Below are 25,082 nucleotides of genomic sequence, written 5' to 3'. Positions count from 1 at the left end.
TCTTCATGAAATTTATATTTTTAAGAAGTCAGGTCAGTAATCATATATAAGATTCTACATTGTGAATTTGTCTATTTCCTCCTGGTGTGTTTTAACCTGTTCCTCTAAGTGCTTCCTGATCTTGGTTGCAAATTAACATCACCTTGGAATATTATTATACCAGTGTGTCTGTACATCCATACCACAAATGCTACCCATCATGTTCTCTAATGCTCACACAATAACTTTAGAGGGTAGCAAGGGAAGAATTGGCGTCTTCACTTAACGAAGGGGAAATCTGAGAAAAAAAGTAACTTATGTTAGGTCACATAGTCAATATGTGGCAGAGCCAGGGCATAAATTCATGACATTCACATCCTTCCTTTCTTCATGTTGCCTTCAAACAGTTTGAGAGATTTAGATACAGATGTAGATATATGTTTCTATCTACTCCTGGATGGATATACAAGTAACTAGCAACAGCCATTGTCTGAAGTATAGAGTTAGGAGTCAGTGAGAGACTTCATCATATATTCTTCTATATTATTTGAAAATTTTTCTTGAGGATAAAAAAATAAGTACTGAATTCAAAAGAGCTTTATAAATCATAAAGCATCATAAAAAATATTAGGGTTTAATGTTACTATTATCTACCAGCAAAAAGAAATTAAAGGTTGGGTCTTCGTGCAAAAGTTGAGTAAATTAATTTAGTAGGCCCGTGTGTCAGAATAAAATCCTATTTTTCTTTTTAAAATCACCCTTTGGAATATTTGATGACATTGGAAAATGCTCAAGGTTTAAGTGGAAAATACAAAAATCGCATAGGTGTATGCTTACAATTTTGTGTGTTCCCTGTGTACAAATACAAATACAAAGAGAAAAGTGACTGGAAGAAACCATTCACAATGCTTTGAAGGGAGAGGGGAAATAGGAAGTATTTTCTTATATTTTCCGGTATATCCCACATTTTCTGCAAGTTAATAAATGCTATTTAGAAAGAAAAAAAATCACAACTAAACCTTCAAACTTGGTCAGAAAGAAAATTTTTACAAAATCTCACTTCGTGAAAGTGACTTGCTGCACGACGGAGGAGAAAATCTGACAACCGTGTGCAGTACAAAAGGTGCAATGGAACGCTTCTTACACGCCCGGAAGTGGATTAAGAACTACAAGGAGAGGCGAGAGAGATGAGGACCTCCACTACAGCTAGAGCGGCCACTAAGAGACACAGGAACTTCCGGGGCGAGGCTTTCTTGGTCCTTCCTTCCGCGGGGCGAATGTGGTCCGCATGCAATGTGAAAGTTCGCGACTGCTGGGCCGTCACTTCCGTTACTCTGAGACGGTGCTTGAAATTGGGGGCGGCCATGGCAAAGAGCAAGTTCGAGTACGTGCGGAACTTCGAGGCTGACGACACCTGCCTGGCCCACTGTTGGGTGGTGGTGCGGCTGGACGGCAGGAATTTCCATCGGTGAGCGAGTTTGGTTTGAGGCAGCAAGGTGCCCCAGGGCTTCCGGGGAATGGAACGCCAATTGTGGCGGCAGCTCTTGGTTACCGGGTAACGCGACAGCCAATGAGCGCGTGGCGTTGAGCCTCACCCTACGCGCTAGCTACCAGGTGCTTGAAGACGCGGTCTGAGTAGTTAAACTGAGGTCGAGTGCTCTTGTGATGAGCAGCTGGCCTGCGGCGCCCTTGAGCTAAGACCTGTTAGCAAGGCCCTGGTGGAAAAAGTCAGTCCCCAATGCAGCATTTCAGCTCTTCAGCCAGTTGCCCGGCTATTTAGTTAGTTATATTTGAAGGCAGACTGCTTAGAGACCTTTTTAGGTCTTGCTGTGGGCAATACTTTATAGTATGTTCTTTGATTATCAGTAACTAGCCATACGCGGGAGGAAAAATAAAAAAGAAATGTAACAGAAAGATGGGAATTTAATTCTTAAAAGTATTATTTTAATAATGGTTCTTATCACTTGTTGAGCATTTCCAAGGAGCCAGGCATAGTTATATTTGTTACCTCCCTCTAATCTTCACAACAGTCCTGTGAAGTAAGTATACTTTATCTCCGTTTCGCAGAACAGGGAATGGAGACTTAGCAATTATGCCCCTTTTTCTCAGTTGGTCAGGGCGAGAATAAAGTAGACTTCTTAAATAAGTCAGGTTGTAAGCTCTCTTCCATTCATGCCCTTTTCCCTCTATAAAGGTTTGCTGAGAAACACAACTTTGCAAAACCTAATGACAGCCGTGCTCTCCACCTGATGACCAAATGTGCCCAGACTGTAATGACAGAACTGGAGGATATTGTGATTGCGTATGGACAGAGTGATGAGTACAGCTTTGTGTTCAAGCGGAAAAGCAATTGGTTTAAAAGAAGAGCCAGGTAATTCCATGTCCTAGCTCTTGAGAATATTTCCTGTCAGCATTTGGTTTTTGCCTTTTTTAATTGGTGCCTTACAGACTGCAGATGGAATATTCCAACTGCAGAATGTATATTTCCTGTTTAGACTGTTGTACTTTTATCTTTTTTTTTTAATTTTTTTTTAACGTTTATTTATTTTTGAGACAGAGAGAGACAGAGCATGAACGGGGGAGGGTCAGAGAGAGAGGGAGACACAGAATCGGAAGCAGGCTCCAGGCTCTGAGCCATCAGCCCAGAGCCCGACGCGGGGCTCAAATTCACGGACCGCGAGATCGTGACCGGAGCTGAGGTCAGACGCTTAACCGACTGAGCCACCCAGGCGCCCCTGTACTTTTATCTTTTATGTGAGCATTACATAAGCCTCTTTATCTGATTCTTTCTGCTTCAATCCTCATCACCTTAGCTTCTACATAGATCTGGCACTGAACATTAAGACTAGAAACAGACACAGTTAGAATATAATAATATTAATAATTCCTAGGTTGGCTTTAGCCAAGAACAGCCTATATGTGCTTTACAATATTGCTTAAATTTTTAATTAAGAAGGATCTCAAAATAGACAAATTTGATATTTCATTTGGCAGTATATCGAAACTGTCACAGAAAACAAAGCATATAATGAATTGCCTTTTTTAAAACAATGGTTCTCTTCCTTCCAAGGCTAAAAAACACACACACACACACAAACCCTCTTTAACCATAAATTCACATAACATCCTACATACAAAAATTCAGTATTAGTAAGTTACTTATTGGACTGGAAAGAGAGGCAGGCTGCTTAGTTTTTCTTGGCCCAGCACATTTTATCTCTTGGCTTGCTGGACATTGTATAATCACTCTGTTGCACACACAGGCTCTATCATGGTTTTGAATTAATATCATGTATTTTCTTTTTTCTTGCTCCACCCAATGTGCCTTACTTCTGCAAGTAAGTTCATGACCCATGTGGCTTCCCAGTTTGCCTCCAGCTATGTGTTTTATTGGCGAGATTACTTTGAGGACCAGCCCCTTCTGTATCCCCCAGGCTTTGATGGAAGAGTCATAGTGTATCCTACCAACCAGACCTTAAAGGACTACCTCAGTTGGCGGCAAGCAGATTGTAAGTGAAACCAAATAAACAGATGTAGTTAAACCACCAGTTCCATATATTAGAGGTGGTGATTTGATATAGGTTTGGCACATGTGTATTTTGTTTAAATGCAGTATTTTGTATTTTTTTAATTAGTTGAAAACAATTGAAAAATTGGGAGATTCATGTAAATGTTCCCGATTTCCAGTTTTTTTTGGGAAAAATCAGGAGACCTGGTAATACTAGGTCTACATTCCCACTTAGTATTAGATATTACCTATGTAGTGACTGCTGCCTTTATATATATGTATACACACACACACAGAAGCCAATGTGCCATAAACTGTACCATTCTCTCTTGTTCCCCATGGGTCACCTACTCTGCTTTATGCATTTATGTTTATGGTGGCCTCAGTGGGTGTTTGAATTGTGACTCCTGCCTTACACAACTATGATGACATGTTTGTGAGACTTACTTATTTGGTGTATCTTGATTTTCCCAGAAAAACTGGAAAAGAGCTAGGATTAATCTAAAATAACTTTGAAAGTATTCCTAAGTTTAATGTGTAAGTTAACCAGTTTATACACAGCATAAGTGAAATGAGAGAATAAAACTTCTAGGTAATAAGTTTGTTTATACTTCACCACTTCCCCCCCCATCTTCCCAGTGTATGGTTCTGGGTAAATCACTAAATGTCTCCAAGATCTCTCTCCTTTCGAGGAGAGAGGTGGAGTTCTTTTTTTTTTTTTTAATTTTTTTTTTAATGTTTATTTTTTGAGACAGAGAGAGAGAGAGAGTTGGGGAGGGGCAGAGAGAGAAAGGGAGACACAGAATCTGAAGCAGGCTCTAGTCTCCGAGCTGTCAACACAGAGCCCAATGTGGGGCTCGAATTCACAAGCTGTGAGATCATGACCTGAGCCGAAGTCAGACGCTTAACTGACTGAATCACGCAGGCGCCCCAGAGAGGTGGAGTTCTAATGTTCTTCGAAACATGAGTATTGCATAAAGATAATATCTGTATAAACAGTGCTACTCTTTTCTCCTCACAGGTCACGTCAATAATCTTTATAATACAGTTTTCTGGGCACTTGTACAACAGTCTGGACTAACACCAGTACAAGCCCAAGAGAGATTACAGGTATAAGGTCTTAACTGCATTAATACTCACCTGGGGTTGGTTTTCTGTACACTCTCCCATGCCATTTTGTATTCTTTTAAAGCTCTCTACTGCTTTGGTTTGAAAGGATATAAAGATCTTACTAGTAGCAGCTCTGCTACCTGCTTATTCTGTGACCCCAGATGAGTTACTGCTTCTCCCTGAGTCTTAGTGTCCTCAGCTAGAAAATGGAATTGGTGACACTGGCTCTACATTCCCACGTGGTAGTGCGTGGCTGGGGCTGCATATTGGTTGCCTTCTTTAGACAGGGCACATGCTCTTTTTCATCAGTCCCACTTGGCATCTTTATCATTGTCATTCCCTGCTGGGTGCGTGTATTGTTAAGAGTATAGGCTTTGGAAGTCAAATAATTGTACTCGGGGACTTCTATTTAATTTTATCCTCTCTGCCTTAGTTCTTTATAGGTAAGATGTAAGAAGTAACAGTTCCCACTGCATAGGTTTATTGTGAGAATTAAATGGCATGAAGCACATAAACCATAATAAACACTGGCGTTCATCATTAGATGACCAGTGCTACTTATGGGATGACTAACTGAAATGAGGTGATGTGTTGTTATGGCTCTTAATATAATGCCTGGCACATTATAATTACACAATACATGTTTGTCATTAACAGTAATGGTGAAGATTTAGAGATAGCAATAATAATTGGCATATTGGTAGATCTATCCCGAGTTTGGAAGAGCTGAGTTTAGATTTTGATTCTTATAAGAATAAAAGCAGCTTTTGGCCTTAGGCAATTTATATAATCTTTCTAAGCTTCAGAGTTCTCTCTAAAATGGAGATGGTAATGAGGGTCAAATAAGATAACATACATTACGTAGTACAGAATAGTACTCTTTCCTGTCACCCCATCCCAGTTGTGACTTTTGTAGCCAATTGTTTGCTACAGAAGACAGTTTTATGAATTTAGACATCTAAATAAGATTTAAACTGCTCTTACAATTGAAATTCATTAGTATCTATAAGATATTTGGTAAAACCCTTCCACTTTTTTGTTTGTGGAAATTTAGATAGAGGGTGGAATGGATAGGTAGGGTGAGGGCAGAGAGCAGACATAAAAATCTTTTTATATCTTTTTTTTATTTTCTCAGGGAACTCTTGCAGCAGACAAGAATGAGATTTTGTTTTCTGAATTCAACATCAACTACAATAATGAGCCACTGATGTATAGGAAAGGGACTGTGTTGATATGGCAGAAGGTAATGCTGTTGTGTCCAAATTAAAATGGAGGTCAGAATTGGGGCGCCTGGGTGGCGCAGTCGGTTAAGCGTCCGACTTCAGCCAGGTCACGATCTCGCGGTCTGTGAGTTCGAGCCCCGCGTCGGGCTCTGGGCTGATGGCTCAGAGCCTGGAGCCTGTTTCCGATTCTGTGTCTCCCTCTCTCTCTGCCCCTCCCCCGTTCATGCTCTGTCTCTCTCTGTCCCAAAAATAAATAAACGTTGAAAAAAAAAAATTTTAGAATGGAGGTCAGAAAGAAGAGAGCCTGTGCCCATCCCAAACTTTGTGTCCCTTACCACATATATAAAGATGTGACTCCATTGATTAACATGAATTAGATCTTTTTTTAAATGAGATACTATATATTATTTTGGATGCTTTTTTTGTCAGTCAGTGCTACTAATTTTGTCAGTTTGTTAGTGATCTTTGTTGTCTGGAATTTCTCTTTATAAGCAGAATCACAGATTTTAGAATTAGTTCATTTATTTTCCTGTGTCATAAGCTCTCCAAATCAAATAAAACCCCATAACAGAGTACACTGCAGACAGAAGGATTTTTGCATTCATATAACATTTAAAAAATACTTTCTTCCACACTGGATAATATCATTAAGTGGTCCACCCGTCCCATGACAACTATAATATGAGGCATAGGGAAACACTGTATATGAGCGTTCTACCACTTGGAGAATGTTCTTGAGATTCCCTAGATATTCATACTTTAATATTCTGTACCTTTACCTAAATTCTTAATTTTACCAATATTTTCTCTCTGTGCCAGCTTCTGAGCATAATGATTTCTCTGAATTTATTTCCTTCATTTAGTTGTTTTTTTTTTTAATGAATGTTTTCGGGTGTTAAGGGGTACCTTAAGAATTAGTCCTCCCCACTGGCAGCTTCAGCTTATTAGTATTTTAAAACCACATTTGCTCTTTAGCACAGACTTGGATACTTCTTCATGCAGATGAGAGAAGCAAAAAAACAAACAAACAAAAAAAACCTTTAATTCTATATTTATTGTTAATAAGGAACATGGACTTATTCCTTTGTTCCTAAGACCTTCTTTCAGAATATAGCAACTTTTTAAAAGTTTTTAAACAAATTCATGTATGTTGAGATATGTATTTGTATATCTACCTGAAAAATGTTTGTCGGAAGTATATAAAATAAGTCAACTTCCTGCATATCCCCCTCTACTCTCCCAAACCCAATTAACAGTGTTAATATGTTAACTTTTATCTGTAGGTGGGTGAAGTCACAACAAAAGAAGTCAAGCTGCCAGCAGAAATAGAAGGAAAAAAGATGGCGGTGACTCGGACCAGGATTAAGCCAGTGCCTTTATATTGCGATATTATTGGGGATGCTTTCTGGAAGGAACATCCAGAGATCCTAGATGAAGACAGCTGATCCTTTGCTTTTCAGTCCTGGCATGCTTAACCATGCAAGACCCCTAAGTTTCCTGGCAGCAGGTGGCCCTAGGATCCTTACTACCAAGAACAGTGTGCCAGGAATAACATGACTGACTGGAAAGGGACCAGGAAAAGAAGGGATGTATGGGGGTGGTTATCTTGTTCTGCTTTAAGTAGAACATTTTTTTTGCAGTATTGGAACATGGTTCCTTCTGTAGAAGTGCATTTAAAAAAAAAAATTGTGGTCCTATTTTTATAAAGCAAGAACTACTTTATGCTTTGCAGAATGAATCATTTTTACATTGTGGCATAAATCTTATAAAAACGTGTCCAGCTCTTTCCACCTATGGTAGATGATGAACCCAAACTTTACTCTTCAGCCACCTGTTCTTAACTACAGAATCCACGGACCTTTAAAGCCACCTTTCTTACCCGTGTACTTTGACCTGGAGATAAGTAATGGGTTGATGACTGCAGATGCCTCTGAATTCAGGAATTCCAGGGAGAATGAGCGCTTTGTGCCAGTTACCAAGTTGGCACCTTTGGCTGAACAAATGAGTAGTAGTTTGGATGTCTTTATATGAATATTCCATAGATTGATTTTGTGGAGTTGTCAGCATGATCGTCGTCTTGCCAGGGGTATTTCCAAGGCCACTTAACCTCTTTCTAAAAAGAAAAGGAATTATGTGTATATATGAAATAAAGAAAATGTGTGAGAATGAATGAACAAGAAGGGAGAAGCATTTAGTCCATTTTCTCTAGATACTTCAGTTTTAAAAGTCCCCTTCCTATTGGATTCCTGAAAAGGATTCTCCGGTAGCCTCTATGTAATCAGAACACTGGCATTTGAATTAGCACTTCCCTTGGGGTCACAAGTGGCAGGTGTCAGAGGACACCTAATAGTTCCAGCTGCAGATGGGTCAGTTCCAGCTGCAGACGGGGGAGGAAGAGCAGAGGACAGCAGCAGTAATTTCGAGAACCACCACTAGCGAGGGGTCCCCCTCAAGTGGGGGTAGGTGGTGAGAGAACTCCCATTGCCTGCTGTCCTGGTTTCATATTTCAGAGGAAAATTATTTGGCTCTAGTAGGAATTAAGAGGCAGTCTACATTTTAGTGCCTGGTCTTGCATCGCAGACTTCACAGCCACGAAGAAAATGTATTTTTGAAGGCAACGGCTGGTCTCATCCTCCGCTAATTGATACTCCATCTGTTGGAATCATTTTTTTCCCTTCATGTACTCACTGCACAGGAAGAAATATGGTGCATGTTTGGTAATTGATAAAAATCTCTGAGAAAATAAAGGTTTCAACTCCCTTGGCCTACGTTTCCACTTATTTTTCTCATACAAATACAGTGTATGGATCCGACTTTTGTATATATGTCTTTACGTAAGCCAGGATAAACATACCTTCATCACCGCGGTGGTTCACAGACTTCTACATACAAAAATTTACTTGGAATGCTTGTTTTACATTCCTCTTCCAGCACGCCCCGATGAAGATTTGAGGTTTGCTCATCTGATTTTTAACCCCAAAGGCCTCTGATGCCTATGGTGGGTGATCTGTGGCACTTTGGGCTGTAAGGCCCTCGGTATCCTGTGATAGGTCAAGTCAGGCAATAAGGTAATGTAGCTCTGGACTGGCGAATGTAACAATGGTACGTGATAAGTGGACATTAAAGTACAAACTTTCAGGACAAAACCACCCAAAGAAATGTGCTTTCTGTGGGTGCTATGTGATACAAAGGCTCAATTTTGTCATACGATAGAGGGACAAGCATTTGTTGAATTAGCAGTTTACAGCTTTGTTTTTTGTTCTCAAGTTTTGAGCAAAGGTATGTATGTTTCATACTCTTGCCATAACTTAACCTGTAGCGATGGTGTTTCTTTGTTGCCACACGTATTTGTTCCAGCATATATTTCACAGTTGTATGTTAATTTTCATTGTGTTCTCTAAGGTAAAGAATGCATTCTCTTGGGCTTTGCATAGCTTAAAGAAACGTTAAGACATACACAAAAAGAACTAGTATAGAATTAACACTAGTTGATAATTTGGTAGGGAAGTGGCAATTAGGAAAGTGATTTGCGTGGCTTGTAGGTAACTGGAAACACCTTGGCTGTGCTGGATGAGAGGGTAATACCTGGCCTTCTGTGTAGACTATCACTTTATTTTATTTTTTAAATATTTCGAAAGAGCAAGCATGAGTGGGGGAGGTGTAGAGAGAAAATCCCAAGCAGGCTCTGTGCTAACAGCAGGACTTGGTCTCACTGTGAGATCATGACCTGAGTGGAAATCAAGATTTGACACTTAACCCACTGAGCCACCCAGGCGCCCCTAGACTATCATTTAATAGCAAAAAGCAAAAATGTTTTTGCTGAACAGAAGCTATAAAAACTGAAGGTTGCTGGAGGGGTTTTGGGTGGGGGATGGGCTAAATGGCCAAGGGGCATGAAGGAGGACACTTGTTGGGATGAGCACTGGGTGTTATACTTAAGTCATGACTCACTAAATTCTATTCCTGAAATCATTATTACACTATATGTTAACCAACTTGGATGTAAATTAAAAGTAATAAAATAAGTACAACTGGGTCTTGGAAATCTTCCATCTTCCTTTCCTCCAAGAGCTGGATCCTGGTTTCCTCCACTTGCCTAAGGGATGCTTAGAAAATCTATGATGTAATGAATTTTCTTTAATACTAAGGTCTCTCAGGTGTTAATGTAAATTACTTTTTGCATAGGGTTTAGGAAATGGAGGACCGGGATCCATCCATCCTTCACAGCTTCGTTGTCCACTTAACCAGTACCAGCTAGGAGAAAGCATTTATATGCTCTCTATGCAGTATCTCTTCATTCTTAGGACAATTCTGTGGGTTAGGTACATTTCAGGTGAGAATGTAAAGACCCAAAGAAGCTAAATAATTTGAGTCCGGGTAGGCTAGCCCCCAGTAAAATTTAGCATGCAAAACGGGACTCTGATTGCCCTCTTCCAGCCTCTTCCCACCAGCTCAAGCTACGAGTATACTACAGTTCCAGAGAGCAGACAAACGCCTAGCGAAGCTTGTTAAAATGCTGGTTCCAGGATCCACCCCCGGGGAATCTGGAGTATTGACAAACATCCTAAGTGATAATGATATAAATGGGGAAACACTGCATTCAAGCAGATGAACCTGTTACCCGAGCGCCCAGGCGGAGGCCGGCTGCTCGGCGCCGAGAGCGGACAGATGCTGCCTCCCGGTGGCCGCGCCGGCGCAGTGCAACCCCAAGCCGCGGCTGCGCAGTGCCGCCCTCTGGCGGCCCCGCTCCTTCTTCCCATCGGCCTCGGCTTGCGGGCCTTTCAAACATGGAGGAGCGGGAGCGGGGGGCGAGGTCGGCTCGCGCCGGGAGCCCCGCGCGCCCGCCCAGCCCGCGGCTGGATGTCAGCTCTGACAGCTTCGACCCGCTGCTGGCCCTGTACGCGCCCCGCCTGCCGCCCATACCCTACCCAAACGCGCCCTGCTTCAACAACCTGGCCGAGTACGAGAGCTTCCTCAGGACCGGGGTCCGGGGCGGCGGGCGCGGGCGGGCGCGGGGCGCGGCCGCGGGCTCAGGGGTGCCCGCCGCCTCTGCCGGGCCCACGGCTAGAACCCGTCGCCGCCTGGACGCCCCGGCCCCAGACCCCGAGCGCATCCAGCGCCTCCGTCGCCTCATGGTGGCCAAGGAGGAAGGGGACGGGGCCGCCGGGGCACGCCGGCGGGGTCCGGGTCGGAGCAGGAAGGCGCCGCGCAACGTGCTCACGCGAATGCCCTGTGAGTCCGGCGGGCGCGGGCGGGGCGGGGCGGGGGCCGAGGGCCAGGCCCGCTGCCCGGAAGGTGGCGGCCGAGGGGGCGTTTGCAGGGTGCTAGGGGCTTGGGGCGGGTCTGCGCGCCTGAGGGAGAGGGTCTTGATGAAGGTTGCAGAGATCATCCGCGGCCGTGAGGAGGTTCTCCTTGAATAATGTGGGGAAGGGGGGGCGTGGGGAAGGAAGGTCTTCTGGAGTACCGACGGGTGAGGGAGAGCGGTGGGGGCAGAGTGGGAAGGCTGTAGAGGTAACAAGGAGGGGCTCTAACGGGGTCCATGCAAGTGGCTGCAGAGGTGATGCGGAGCCCGCAACGAGGGGCTACGACCACGAGGGTGATGGGCGTCTGGAAAGGTGGTGGGGCCTGGAAAGCGGACATCACCGGGAGGAGCTGCACGCCACAGCCAGAGGGGAGGGGCGCAGCCAATTTTAAGGAAAGGAGAGTGGTTAGCGGGACTGGCGATGACGGGATGGAGTGTGAGGAGATCTGTCCCTGCAGTTGGAACAGGGGACATAATTTCATAACCCCCGCACACTAAGTGACACTCCTCCTGGGGTCGTAGGAGAAGGGCTGTGCGGTCTTGAAACACGTATGTTCGCGTTCCCAAGTCACAAGTGCTGGAATGCAGCAGGCACCAGTGCCACTAAAATACAGACACTGTTTCACCGCCACCCTGCCAGGATGGGTGCAGGACTGGGTCTGTCAGGCTCCTGTTACCATATGCGCAAGTTATTTTAAGTTCTGAAGGTGTGAATGGCACAAGGGAATCTCTTGGAGCCTAATAGATCCTTGGAGATCTGTAAACAGCAAGGCTGCTAATGTGTGAGTTAGGTCTTCCACCAGTGGAATGAAAACAAGCCAGGGTTATGTCTTCTGTCATCTGGCAAGCAGTTCTCACATCTGCCAGGGAAGACAATGACCTAGTTAGCCGTTCAAAGCATCTGTATCCTGATAGCTAAATTGTAACATTTTTAAATCACTGGCTTTGGAGTGGAAGGTTGTGTTAAGCGAGTTGTTTCATTCCTAGAAATGTGTTTGTAAAGAGAGAAACATCCTGAAAAGCTGTGTGCTGTTAGCTGGGTCTTGGTCAGATCATTTACTGTGACAGTGCTAGAGCATTCTTGGCCAAGCCAGGGGGCACCCCAGCCTGCTTCCCGGACGATAACACAAAGACAGAGTGTGCATGTAGCTAAAATAAGAGTAGCTGGGGACCTTGTTTTGCCACTATCAGATCTTTGAAATGCTCTCCAACTCTCAGATTGTAACATTTATTTCCGTTTTGCCAGTTGTGGCTTTGCTACTGATATTGTCAAAGAAAAGACATACTTCTGTATGGCGAGTGGTTTTGGCTTTACCTACGGAGTACTCTGTTATATTAGTATGACAGAGCATGAAAACCAGCTTTGTTGGCTTTCCACAATTAAATATGTGCCTGCAATCAAGATCTCAGAGTGTGCCGTAGGCACTGAAAATTTTTATCACTCCACTGGAAACGGTTGGGTGTACATGATAGAGATGGGTAGACGTGACAAAGAACTGATGAGCTTCAGAAAGCAAGAAAAGTACAGAAGCGTGGGTAAGATTAAGTTTATTCAGATAGAGTTCCTATAAAAGGTTGTCTTCAGGTCTTGAAGTGAATTTGAAGAAGGGCATGGTTAGGGATGACAGTAATTATTTAAAAGTTCGGCTATTGAAGTATAATTTGTATGCGGCAAAATTCACCATTTTAAAGTGAGTTTTGACAAATGTGTAGTCATGAAATCACCATCACAATAAGGATACAGAACAAATCCATCATCCCAAACAGTCCCTTTTTAAGTCAGGAGATAATTTTATTGTTGCTAATTATGGCTACAGTTATTTAGTGGGCGAGTGCTGTGCAGTTTGCGAAGCCCTGTAGATGCTTCGTATCTTACTTTACCCTTAGATACTACTTTTTAAATGAGGCTTGTTGAGCATCACTGCTTGCCCAAGATTACATAGCTAGTTAGCTTGCAAATCGGTTTGTCCAACTCCAGGGCCTATGTGCCAGGGCCATCATGCTAATCTCAAGTGAGGGAACAGGGGAGTACATTCTCATGTTTCTCTGCTTACTTCTTTTGGTGGGTGGAGAGTACCACATAAGTGAGGCAGACGGTGTGTGTCTAGAACAATGAGAACGGAATCTGGGTCCAGAGAAGGATGTATTAAAACATTTTGAAGACCAAAGGGTTTCTCTCTGACTTTGTTATGATAGATAGTGGGGACCATGATGTATATTCTTAAGTAAACACTTTTAGGGCAATGTTTCTCATAGTTTAATTTCTGGTAGTAAAATGTATTTGGTGGGGACGGTGTATAGACCACAGATGCAGGGGTTCGACTGCTGGCTTTTTTAGTTTTAAACATGAACACTAGCTCCTCCACTTTCTAGCTGTTTTACGGAGGCAAGTCACTTAAACTCTTTGGGGCCTCAGTTAGCTAATCCATTCAAAGCGTTACCACAGTAGTACATGGGGAAATTCTCAGTGATTGTTAAATGTCCCTGTGATTGTTGTAGGTTGTTGTGGTGGTTATTATTGTTTTAGGCTGTCATAATTAAAAGCTCCAGGGCAGGATGTATGTATAACGTACCCGAATTGGGTGTTGACTCAGCTGTTTACTGCGTAAGTAACCTTGAAAAACTAATTCAAATGAACATTTCTGAGCCTCGTTTTTCTCATCTAGAAAGTAGGGCAAAATAATAGTGCCTGTGTGTTAAAGTTGTGAGGATTAAATAACATACATAAAGTTAACCTTACCCCAGGGCCTGGCTCATAGGGAGTGCTCAGTAATTGGTGATGATGATGGCTAGGGAGGATGGGAGTGAGGGGACCTCAGAGGCTGTTGTAGTGAACCAACCATCCCATAAGACTCTGGGCTGTATTGGTTGTGGGAAAAGAAAGGAAAGGACAGGTCATACTTATTGAGAATCCATTGTCTGAGCCTAGTGTGGCCACAAGTAGGGAGAAGAATAGAGTTTAAAATGACTGGGATTTAGGGGCGCCTGGGTGGCTCATTCGGTTAAGCGTCCAACTTCGCCTCAAGTCATGATCTCACAGCTTGTGGGTTCGAGCCCCTTGTCGGGCTCTGGGCTGACAGCTCAGAGCCTGGAGCCTGCTTCGGATTTTATGTCTCCCTCTCTCTCTCTCTCTGCCTCTCCCTAGCTCTCACTGTCTCTCTCTCAAAAATAAGTAAACATTAAAAAAAAAAAAAAAAACTTAAAAAAATGACTGGGACTTAGAAGGTTGAGGCCTAAGAATAGTAGCAGTGGAGAAGGAGATCTGGAAGAATAACTTCAAAGATAAGGCATATATATCTTTTTGTTGTTGTATTAAATTTTAGAAGCTTGGTTCATATTTGGAGTTTGTTAGACTGCTGGAAAGAGATTCAGAGTGTGCGTTCCAATTCAGAATTTTTGCCTTGGTAGTTTGCTCTGATAGGTGGTGCTAGTAATGTATTTTTGATCACACAGGAATGAAGTGCTCCCTGGAATTATACCTTATTAATAAATCTTTGGAAGAAAAAAATCAAGGGAAGAGTACAGATATGAGAGTTGAAAGACCTGAGTTTGTCATTTGTTTAGCTAGAATAAGAAACTGTTGTTAAGATATGTGCTTGTCTCTTTTCTCTTATGTGGGGGTTCAGGGGTAAAAGTCATACCTCTCTATTTTTTTACAAGTTAGGAAAAGAGTGGTCTTTCCACTGTTTGTGGAAACACATATGGGGACGGGGGAAGCAGTGAATGTGTATAGGCAAAGAAACTAATCCAGGTTTCTAAAATACTGAATTATAGAGACTTATTCTCAAATGAATCTAGAAGTTAACTAGTCTAACCTCATTTTACAAATGAGGAAAGTCAGACTTGTAGAGAAAAAGTTACTCAAACATTCAAGGAATTTTAAAATATTGCTACAGGTAAGGTAGATGATGAGGCCAGACCAAAACTCTCACATTCCTTTCCAGAGCCTCTGTCTCTGCCACATTGCCTTCAACTGTGCCTTCTTGCTGAATCTTCAATCTGACATAAGCTCCTACTTCTCATTGGCTAGGTCACTTTCTTCAGAGTATTTTCTTTTATTAATTTATCACTGCCATGATGTATAAGCTGACCCATGAGTGAGGGATAAAGAGGTCAGGAGTAACCAGCTTAGTTTTCCAAACTGAAGGGCAGGACTCTTGTTCTCTTTCATACTACTAGAAACAAAACAGAGATTTTGTGTTTACTATTGATGGCAAGAATCAATCTCCAAAGAATTATGCCTTGCAAACTTGGGAGGGAAAGACAAAGACTATGTGTGAGTGTGAGTGTAAGTGTGTGATTGGACATGTGGTTTTCTTTTGGGAGGTTTTATATATATCGTATAGCCATCATATTGTGAAGGCTAAGTTAACATGAAGTAATAAAAATAAAATTCATCCCTCTTCACAAGCCCTGAGAAAGAGAATCCATCATCATAAAGGCTGCAACTTATAGTCCCAGCATTCTTCCCATGAATCGTCATTCTCTTTTTACGTGATGCTTATCTGCAATGTCCTACGAGCCTAATGCCCAGCAGGTGCCTTTCTGTCAACAGGCTTGGACTGAAACCAGGTCTCTTCCGTCTAGTGTAAAGATGGTGTCCATTGGAACACTAGTGGCTCCAGAGAGCTTGTCCATGGAGTATCTCAGATGGGGGCCAAAAGTCCATTCTCTCGTTAGAGGACTGCACGTGTTTAAGGGCAGATGTGTTACATGGTTTGTTTCCTTTAAACATATGAACAAGATTTTTGGTTTTTTGAAGAGTCAAGCTGGATATGTGGTTCATGAGAATTATCTTTTAAAAAGTTGTCTTAACCAGGCACAGAACTGAGAAGAATTTTGCTGCTGATGTGTACATTTAATGTGGGTCCCCCCCCCCCAAATGTTTTTAAATAATGGTGCATCTTAGAATCAATGACATCATAGAACATGGGATATACACTTAGTGAAACATTCGGGTGACAGCCATATGTATGTTTTATCCTCATCCTGGTGGAATCTTGTCTTACTTCAGTGTGTGGCCCATACTAACCATGCTGCCCATTGGGCCTTCTCATTTCCATAGTGAGGTTGCCACTGCACCATGTTGCCTGGTGTTGCTGGAGATGGTTGGCTGGTCTTGGTTGCTAATTCTGAGAATGAAGGCAGATGTTTACATTATGCTGTCTGCTCTTGTCTTGTTTCAGTGCACGAAGGCAGCCCTCTGGGTGAGCTCCATCGTTGTATCCGGGAGGGGGTGAAGGTGAACGTTCACATTCGCACTTTCAAGGGTCTTCGTGGCGTCTGTACAGGCTTCCTCGTCGCATTTGACAAGTTCTGGAATATGGTAATTAAGCCTTTCTCAAAGGGCTGGAGAGCTCCTAAGGATTAAATCTTTTATATGTCTAAATGACCTGAGTAATTTTATTTAGGAAAACCTATAAAATGACTTCCTAGAAGAACTAGAATTTTTGCATTCTCTTGATCAACAATAAAAAAAGTTCTTTTTACTGCTTCCTTTTCTTTAAGGCATTGGCTTTCATCCAAGGCAATTAAAAAAAATTTTTTTTAATGCTTATTTATTTTTGAGAGAGAGATAGTGTGAGTGGGGGAGGGGCAGAGAGAGGGGTACAGAGACCTGAAGTGGGCTCTGTGCTGACAGCAGAGAGCCCGACACAGGGCTCAAACCCACAAACCATGAAATCATGACCTGAGCCGAAGTCAGATGCTTAACCGACTGAGCCACCGAGGCGCCCCTCAAGCAGGGCAGTTTTGCCCTTCTTTCCCTCCTAGGGACATTTGGCACTGTCTGGGTACGTTTTTTTAATTGTCACAACCATGGCATGGAGTATTACTGGTATCTAATGGGTAGCAGCCAGAGGTGCTGCAGCACATCCTACAATACAAAAAATAGCCCCCCAGCAGCAAACCATTCTCTGGTCCCAAATGTCATTTGTGCTTAAGGAATAAGGATTTATTTTATCTGTTTAGTAATTCTATGTCAATTTCCTACTAACCATTCTTTCATTCATTTCAAAATATTTATTGATTTTCCACTTTGGCTGGTACTTTACCACAGTGCTAGGTACAGAAATTTCAGAAAGGAACTTTCACTTTATAGCATTTGGGAAGATAGATAAAGATAGAGGGGAAGCAGACATACTAACAAGCAAGGCACTTTGCATGGTGTTTCCTTATGGAGTACATGCGCCCCCACACTCCTAGAGGCTTACTGTCTGTTTACCAGACATTCGTAGGAGGGAAGAGATAGATTATGGCACAATTATGCTATGAGACAAGCAATTAAAATAGGAACCACCAGGCTTTTCATATGGTCTTCTATCTCTAACTTTTCTTTTTCCTGTGTTTTATCTTCCTCCATGCATTCTCCTGGATGAGTATAATAGTTGCTGACTATTTATTAAGTACTTCCTATTTGCTGTACAGTATACTAAGGATTTATAATATAGTATCTCAGTGAACAAGGTCTGTTACTGTTCCATTTTACAAATGAAGAAATTGAGGCTAGAGATATTGAATGATTGGCCCAGATCACACTGTTAGTAAGTGGAAGTACTAGAACGTTGTCCCAGGTCTTTCTGACTCCTAACACCATCTTTTCAACCACTGTGGAATCAGAAGACCTGGATTTGAATCCTAGCTTTACCACTTGGTAGCTCTGTGACTCTGAGCAAGATGGTTTCTCTGAGGCCACTTTTCTTATCTCTAAAATGTAGGAAAAACTACTTTACTATTATAATTTCATCTTTGAAGGAAAAGTTTTTAAGAGAACATCTTTGATGACAGGCATGATAATAATACCGTCAGCTTATATTTGTAAGGTGAGTCACACTTTTCAAACTGAATTCTCATACCTGAGCTCATTTGGCCCTACATAGCTGTCCTCTGAGGTCCATCTCTCAAAGACAGGAATTCCCCAACAGTTCTGTATGGAACCCTGGTTAATACCTGTTCATTGCTGTTGTAAGACCTAAATCTGATGAGGGAAAAGAAGCAGCAGAATAGTGTTTCTCAAAGTATGATCTAAGGGCATCCTACATCAGAATCATGGAATTTCTGGTTAAAACAGAAAATTCCTTGGCTTCATCCCAGACCTACTAAATCAGAATATCTAGGAAGTGGCCTTGGATTTATATTTTAATAAGCCTCTTAGATACATATGCACACTGAAATTTAAAAACCTCTACCATGCATTTGTAAAGGCCCCTTACCATAGAAGAAACCTATCTTATATGGTGGTAGCAGCTTGGAAATCTTACTCAGAGGGCTCCAGGTATTACCGTTTTCTCCTGCCCAAGAGCTCAGTCACTTGTTAAGTTTAGTTCTGCTAAGTTAGATGTTTATTCTCCTTTTTATTTATTTTTTTAAAACTTATGTTCCACCCATAGGAGGATTTTTTTAAAATTTTTTCTTCTTAACGTTTATTTATTATTGAGAGACAAAGAGAGACAGAGCATGAGCATGGGAGGGGCCACAGAATCTGAAGCAGGCCCCAGGCTCTGAGCTGTCAGCACAGAGCCCAATGCGGGCTTCAAACTCACAAACGGCGAGATCATGACCTGAGCCAAAGTTGGACGCTCAACCTACTGAGCCACCCAGGCACCCCAATGTTTATTCTCCTTTTTAAAATGTTTTTTCTAGAAGCTGTAAAAATACTATTTTTAATTCTGCCTTATCTTTTTTTCCCTTTGGGCTGTTTCTCTAGGCACTTACCGATGTGGATGAGACCTACCGAAAACCTGTTCTAGGCAAAGCATATGAACGGGATTCTTCATTGACTCTTACTAGGGTAGGCAGTTTACCCTGGCTTCCTGAGTACCCAGCATGCTTTCAATCTTAGACATTGAGATCACTGAGCCCGGTGACCAGGTTTTCTTGGGGAGAGAGCTCAGTTGCTGTCCACTCTGTATGCCCAGACCAGGGTCTTCATTAGTCTCTTCTCACGCGTTCAGCTAATCACAAATGAGTCTGTGCTTCTGGCCTGCACGTTATTTGAGCAGCAAGTTACCTCTTATAAGCCTTAAAAGTCTTTCCATTTTATACCACAGAAAAAAGCAGGTGCCTTTTCTTTTGACGTATTTATTGATTTACCCGAATTATGGCTAAACACAGAAAAACTCATTGCTTTTTAAAAATTACAAAGTGAGAAGTCCATAAAACCTAATTCATGAATATGGTGTTTTTTCTGTATATTCAAGGAAGGATGTTGACGGCTAAAGAGAAGGCTGATATTTATCATTACTTTCCTTCTAGCTATTTGATCGCCTAAAACTTCAAGATTCCTCCAAAAAGGACGCAGATTCCAAGTCTGCAGTTGAAGATTCCACTCTGTCCAGATACTCCCAGACATCCACTTGGAAGGTAGCTTCGGTGTGGGGAAGAGGAGACACTGACCGGGGCTCACGCAGGCGTTCCCGCTCCGTCCCTTCTTCCCTGCAGGCGTCTGCAAGGGAGGAGTCCAGGTCAGAGATGTCAGGGAGGACTACACGGACAGAAGGGTCAAGTGCAGGAGGTACCTTTTCCAGGGCTACCACCCTTTCCAGGGGTCAGCCCCGTAAGAAAAAGCGAAAGCCCAAAGTGGATTACCAGCAGGTATTCACTCGACACATAAATCAGATTTTCATTCGAGGCGAGAATGTCCTGCTGGTTCATCTTGCACAGTGACCAGCTCGGCATCTCTTGAGCTTTGGTTCTTAGAAATAAAATGCATGAACCGCTGCTATGCTGTATCCTAGTATCCCAGTGAAACTCTGAGTTGGAATGATTCCCTCTGGTCCTGCATGTGCAGAGCATAGAGCCAGGCTTGGGCCCTCTGGAAGATGAGCTCCCTCAAGCGGACACAGGCCTTAGGAAGGTGGGGGTTTGCGTTAATATCAAGGCAAAAGCTGTACAGAGGAAATATGCATCCAGTTTGGTGTCATGGTTGACTTTAGACACTCAAACCAAATACCAGATCTTCCATTTGAATTAGGAGTCATGGTATGAATTAAATTCATCCCACAGACACTATAAGGATGGGAATAAAAAAACACCTCAAAAAATGCTCTCATTTCTAAAAGCTAGTGCCCTGAGTACTCATGAATTTGATTCTAAGAGTAGTAACATAAATTGCCCTGTAGCCCTGCACCCACAACTTGTAACTGACCTTTGAATTTTGCTCTACACCATTCTCTCTCTTTATCAAGAAATGTAATTTATTACCTTTGAATATCTGCAAAACTAAGAAAGAAAGCCACTAACTTATGTAAACTTTGGATGGTTGGTATGCTTAGAGCAGCCAACAATGAATACTCTGTTGTTATCCCTCTCCTTAGTATGTAAAGGGATATGGGAATTCATCAGTCTTCCCCACTTACCAGAGGTAGCTTCTGAGAATGGCATGCCACATGGGACTATAAGATGCTCATGAGGTGGCTTCTTGGCCTTTTCTCTCACTTGTGTGGCATGGTGTAGTGCATGTACCCACTGTATTGCCCTTCTGTATGTAGTGTGAACTGTCCTGTGAGCTTTATGGCAGGAGATTGTGACCTACATATCTGGCTTCAAAGAGTTCTGCATGGACTCAGTAATATATATGCATCACATGGTTGGGAGCTTCCTTTCTGGGGAGGGCTGGCCTGTGTAGACTAACTTTCAGAATGGTTTTTCCACAAAGTAGGAGTGATAGTTTTATTTCCTCAAGTCACGCCAACGAGGTTCTCACAAAGTACAGTGGGTGGCATCTATAAGGAACACTTTACTTACTGCCTGGCTTGAGTAATGGGAACACTGTAGTACTCTCTAATACTTCTACTTGAATCATATTATATGCTTTTTCAATCACCAGTACAGAATAGGCTACATCTTGACGCAGACTGTTAGGCAATATTGATTTTTTTGTTTTGTTAGTTTATATTTGGTTTTATTTTATATAACTTACATTCAAAGTGAGAATAAGAAGTAGCTAACTAGTTAAAATGCTTGAAAAAAAATTCCCTGCTGCATTTTTTGTGTAACTTAGATAAGCCTTCTGAGAAGCAGGTGAATAATGTTTAGGGAGTTAGGGCACCTGGTCCTTCTGCTAGCTGGGCCACTGGGCCAATGAAAGGAGAGCAGACTTAACCCCTCTGTGCCTCAGTTTTTCCCATCAGACACCTACCTCACCGGGGCACTGAGACAGAGAATTTTAGGAACGCATTTTAAAGTCTCTAAACATGTTTAAGTGCCATGAGTAATTTTTACTAACTATATTTCATAGCTCGATAAGAGTTCTATGTCTTATGAGCAAGGTAGGTGCTACATAAGAAAGTCATCTCTGTGGCTGTTGTAATTTTGAACTTGTCATCAGAAGGCAGTGATATCTTCAGGAACTATTTTCCATATTCCATTCCTTTCTCCTAAAGGACAATGGAAGTTCTCAGAAGAATATCCTCAGTAAAAGAAGAGTAACGTTTCTTTGCTGCTTCCCCCACAAATGCCAGCCCCAATCCTTTTCTGATCATCAGAAAAAATTCCCCTGAACTTTTCAAGAGGTTTGTTTATGTGATAGTACCAAAGGGAGATGCACATCTAAAAATGACACATCCCCAAAGGGGAATCTGTGGAAGATGCTTCGTTTCGTTTACTTGTTTTTATTTTAAGATGCATTTTAAATATACTCTTTAGAGCCAGATCAGATGCAGTAAGCATTTAGAGAGGTTCCATGTTACAAAGTCAAGCAATTGTCTTTGGAATCTGCTAATCTAAATTATCTTCTAAATAGTATGTCTAATAAAATCTCAGTTCCCCAATTAATAGTTATCTTGTTTAATCATCAGGCACCCCTGCCTCTGCATCTTTACCAGTCTCTCCTGTTAGATGTCCTCATCTGTCTACCCTTCTGTCCTCAGCTAGAACCTGCAATAGATACCAGGTTTTCCCAATAAGTAAAAGTTTGGTATCAAAAGGAATATATCACTTTGCATTCATTCTAGTGCCTGACTAAATCTAACGTGATTTGTTTTAAACACATGCTGAGTTTTCATGTTTGTATATAATTTTCATATATCCAGATAAGGATTGGTTTACTGCTTTTCTGTCCAATATAATAATTCTGGCTCTGAAAATAATTTTAAATCCATGTGATCAGTCTAATGTGCCCATTGGCCCCCATTTATCGGTTCAGTTTTGGACAGTGATTCACATTTAGTAAATGTGCTGTATTGTATAAAGCATGCCAGTGTTTTATAGGGAAGTCATTTTTTTTTTAATTACTGCCTTTTCTTTATTATTGTAGAAATATTTCAAAAGGAAAAAAAAAATTGGTCCTAAGAATGTATGTGCTGCTCAAAATATGTCATCATCTAGGACATTATAATAAGTTGCTATGAAAATAACTGAAGTCTTCCTCAGGAGAAAGAAAGAAAAAGAGAAAGTAACAGCCAGAATGGTAGAGTTCTGGAGGCCCCCACGAGCTTACCTGAGGGGTCCCTATGTTGCAGAAATGCAGCAAAATCTGGTTTCTAGTATTCTCCAGGGATTTGGGCTTAGGACAGTTGGTAGGAATAGTGCTTATTTTTGAACATCCAGCTTAGGTTCTTCAAAGTAATCTCTAGACATGGGAATCCGTTCCGAAGATAGTTCATGGGACACACCTCTTCTCCAGAGCACCAGATTTGTTAGATAACAAGGCATCAAGCAATGGAACATGGGTTTCACACCCAGAACGATTTCATGTGCTGTTCTTCATACATAGAGGTGATTCTGTGGTTCTGCAACCAGGAGAACGTGCGTTTTAGGTTGTTGGTGCTAGTACTTGGGAAGCGTTTATGCTTCATTTCAGAGACTATCTTATGATGGTGGGTCATTTGTGAGATGGTTAGCCAGTGTTAGCAGTGTCTAAGACAGATGGCTTTAGACCATTTGGTACCTTGCTGTCTGTGCATGGTGCATATCAAGTTAGAAAGCCTAGAAACCATTAGCATTAAAGTCTAGGTGCATCAGAATCCTTGGTTTGAGCTGTTACTGGATCAGAAGGGACTTGATTTATCCTTGTGGTAAAAAGTCCAGGAGTACCTTAAGAGGTTGTGAAGACATGAACTATGGGCTCTCTTTACTCCTCAGAAGCCTCACAGAAATCTAGTTATACCACTTTACCCCTTGAGAGAAAAACAGAAACCTAACTTGATGCAGAGGAGTTTTTTGGATTTCTTTTTGCACTATCCTCATAGCTGCTGACATGGGCAAAATCATGAAATAGAATTGATTCTGTAAATTTTCTCTAATTTTTGCCTTTAGGAATAATTAAAATTATTCAAAGACAGCTGTCTGTCACTGGTGCTGCCCCAAAACTTTCCCATCTTTTATGTATTTTTTATGAATGAAATAGTCGCTGTGGGAAGTCCAAGGTTCACGTAAGAGTATCATGGCATAAATATAATGTTTTAGCAACTGTTTTAATTTTTCTTTTCCTGTGCCAGATATAGAATACAGTCAATCCCTTTCCAGTAGCTTCTGTTCATCAACCTATGTTTTCCTGGGCAGTAACTCCCAGAAGGCTTTTCTTAGTGATTATAAAGGAAGAAAATCTTATCTGGGCTTATGTTGCAAAGGTGGGTGGTCTGTCACTACTTTCTGGCAAATTGAGTTGATGGATTTTATATAAGCCTTTGGGATGCCTGTCACAGTTTCTTGGGCTCTGAGGAAGGGTTGCGCCTTTTTTACTTTCAGTGTTTTGAGTATTTTTCAAATGTTTGTAAGTTCTCTTGTGCCCCTCTAATAAAAATGAAAGCTATCTGTCAAGGAATGGCTTTGCATGGTTCAGAGATCTAGGGGAAAAGAAATAAGTACACCTGAGACCTTCAGTTGGTCTTTTATTTATTTAGAATAAAAAGTAGTTTGATAAGCTACCAGAGTTAGTGTTGCTTTAAAAACACTCTCTGAAAAGATGGCAACTGTCCCTCAGGAAAGCTATAAAAGCTATTCCCAATACATTGCAATTGCTTTTGATTTTTACTCCTTTGGAGCAAATGTCTGATGTTATGTCTGATGTTATGTTTTTAGAGCTGTGGGGGAAAAATGTCTAAACAATTTTAGGGGGTATTATTTAAATGATTATCTGGCTGAATTATGTGTGAGCTAGGTTCTAGGGCAGCTGTCCAGTTCTTTTTCTGTTGTCCTGACACTAACACAGATAGCAAGCGATGTCTTGAAAAGTGATCTGCTTATTTCATACTGACATCTAAAGACATTAGCCTTCTGTTTGGCAACCCTGGGGATACCCCTCTGCACCGTGACTTATTAATGTGTTTTTTAGGCAAGGCTAAACCTGGTGACCCTCTGTATTTATAGTTTCACTATTCATATATAAGCTGCTAAAAGAAAAACCATAACTTCTCATCTTGTCTTGAAATTACTCTTAATTGTGAAGTTCATGTTTATGGAGGATTCTAAATTCTTCATGTTTATGGAGGATTGCTGCTAGTAACGTCAGTTTGCAGTGTTCTGCTGTAGGTATGTGTCACATGGGAGTCTGGAAACTGTAATAAATATGATTGTGTTAATGTACTGACTGCTTTGTCTCTGCTGATTTTGAGGGGCGGTGGAGGGGAGGAGGCAGGGGAGTCTATTACCAGGTGACGATACTGACCTAGAAAGTGAAAGCATCCCAAGCCATCTCATTGTTGTAACCTTGTGCCTTTTCTTCACCAAAGCACACATATCTACATCAACTATCCTTGAGGTGGCTTTGGTCTTCCATGTTTATTAGAAGTTTATGCTTAGAGGGGCGCCTGGGTGGCGCAGTCGGTTAAGCGTCCGACTTCAGCCAGGTCACGATCTCGCGGTCCGTGAGTTCGAGCCCCGCGTCGGGCTCTGGGCTGATGGCTCAGAGCCTGGAGCCTGTTTCCGATTCTGTGTCTCCCTCTCTCTCTGCCCCTCCCCCGTTCATGCTTTGTCTCCTTCTGTCCCAAAAATAAATAAACGTTGAAAAAAAAAAAATTTA

At 41.9% G+C, this 25,082-nt stretch overlaps 2 protein-coding genes across 7 annotated transcripts in view; both read left to right on the top strand.

The window, feature by feature from the left end:
- The window catches only part of THG1L (tRNA-histidine guanylyltransferase 1 like), a 33,227-nt gene extending 24,644 nt beyond the window's left edge, over positions 1-8,583 (top strand). Inside the window, exons 1-6 of one of the 6 annotated variants that reach the window (XM_043597209.1) lie at positions 1,005-1,447; positions 2,174-2,350; positions 3,319-3,488; positions 4,509-4,597; positions 5,733-5,840; positions 7,104-8,583. In XM_043597209.1, coding sequence (XP_043453144.1) covers positions 1,167-1,447; positions 2,174-2,350; positions 3,319-3,488; positions 4,509-4,597; positions 5,733-5,840; positions 7,104-7,265 — 987 coding nt within the window. In that variant the 5' untranslated portion in view covers positions 1,005-1,166 and the 3' untranslated portion in view covers positions 7,266-8,583. Of the gene's footprint in view, positions 1-998; positions 1,448-1,628; positions 2,019-2,173; positions 2,351-3,318; positions 3,489-4,508; positions 4,598-5,732; positions 5,841-7,103 lie in introns of those variants that run through there. The other 5 variants (XM_043597229.1, XM_043597222.1, XM_043597218.1 and 2 more) reach the window with 5 other exon arrangements.
- A 1,984-nt stretch (positions 8,584-10,567) lies between these two features.
- Positions 10,568-24,646, top strand: LSM11 (LSM11, U7 small nuclear RNA associated). The gene is made up of 4 exons (XM_043597172.1): positions 10,568-11,052; positions 16,309-16,448; positions 18,828-18,911; positions 19,376-24,646. Exons 1-4 carry the CDS (start codon positions 10,608-10,610, stop codon positions 19,784-19,786), a joined length of 1,080 nt encoding a protein of 359 aa, XP_043453107.1. The 5' UTR covers positions 10,568-10,607; the 3' UTR covers positions 19,787-24,646.
- The last annotated feature ends 436 nt before the right edge of the window (positions 24,647-25,082 follow it).

The sequence above is a fragment of the Prionailurus bengalensis genome, chromosome A1 (assembly GCF_016509475.1).
Source record: "Prionailurus bengalensis isolate Pbe53 chromosome A1, Fcat_Pben_1.1_paternal_pri, whole genome shotgun sequence".
NCBI lineage: Eukaryota > Metazoa > Chordata > Mammalia > Carnivora > Felidae > Prionailurus > Prionailurus bengalensis.
Note: the sequence above shows the minus strand (reverse complement) of the source record. Positions and strands in the feature narration are given on the sequence as shown.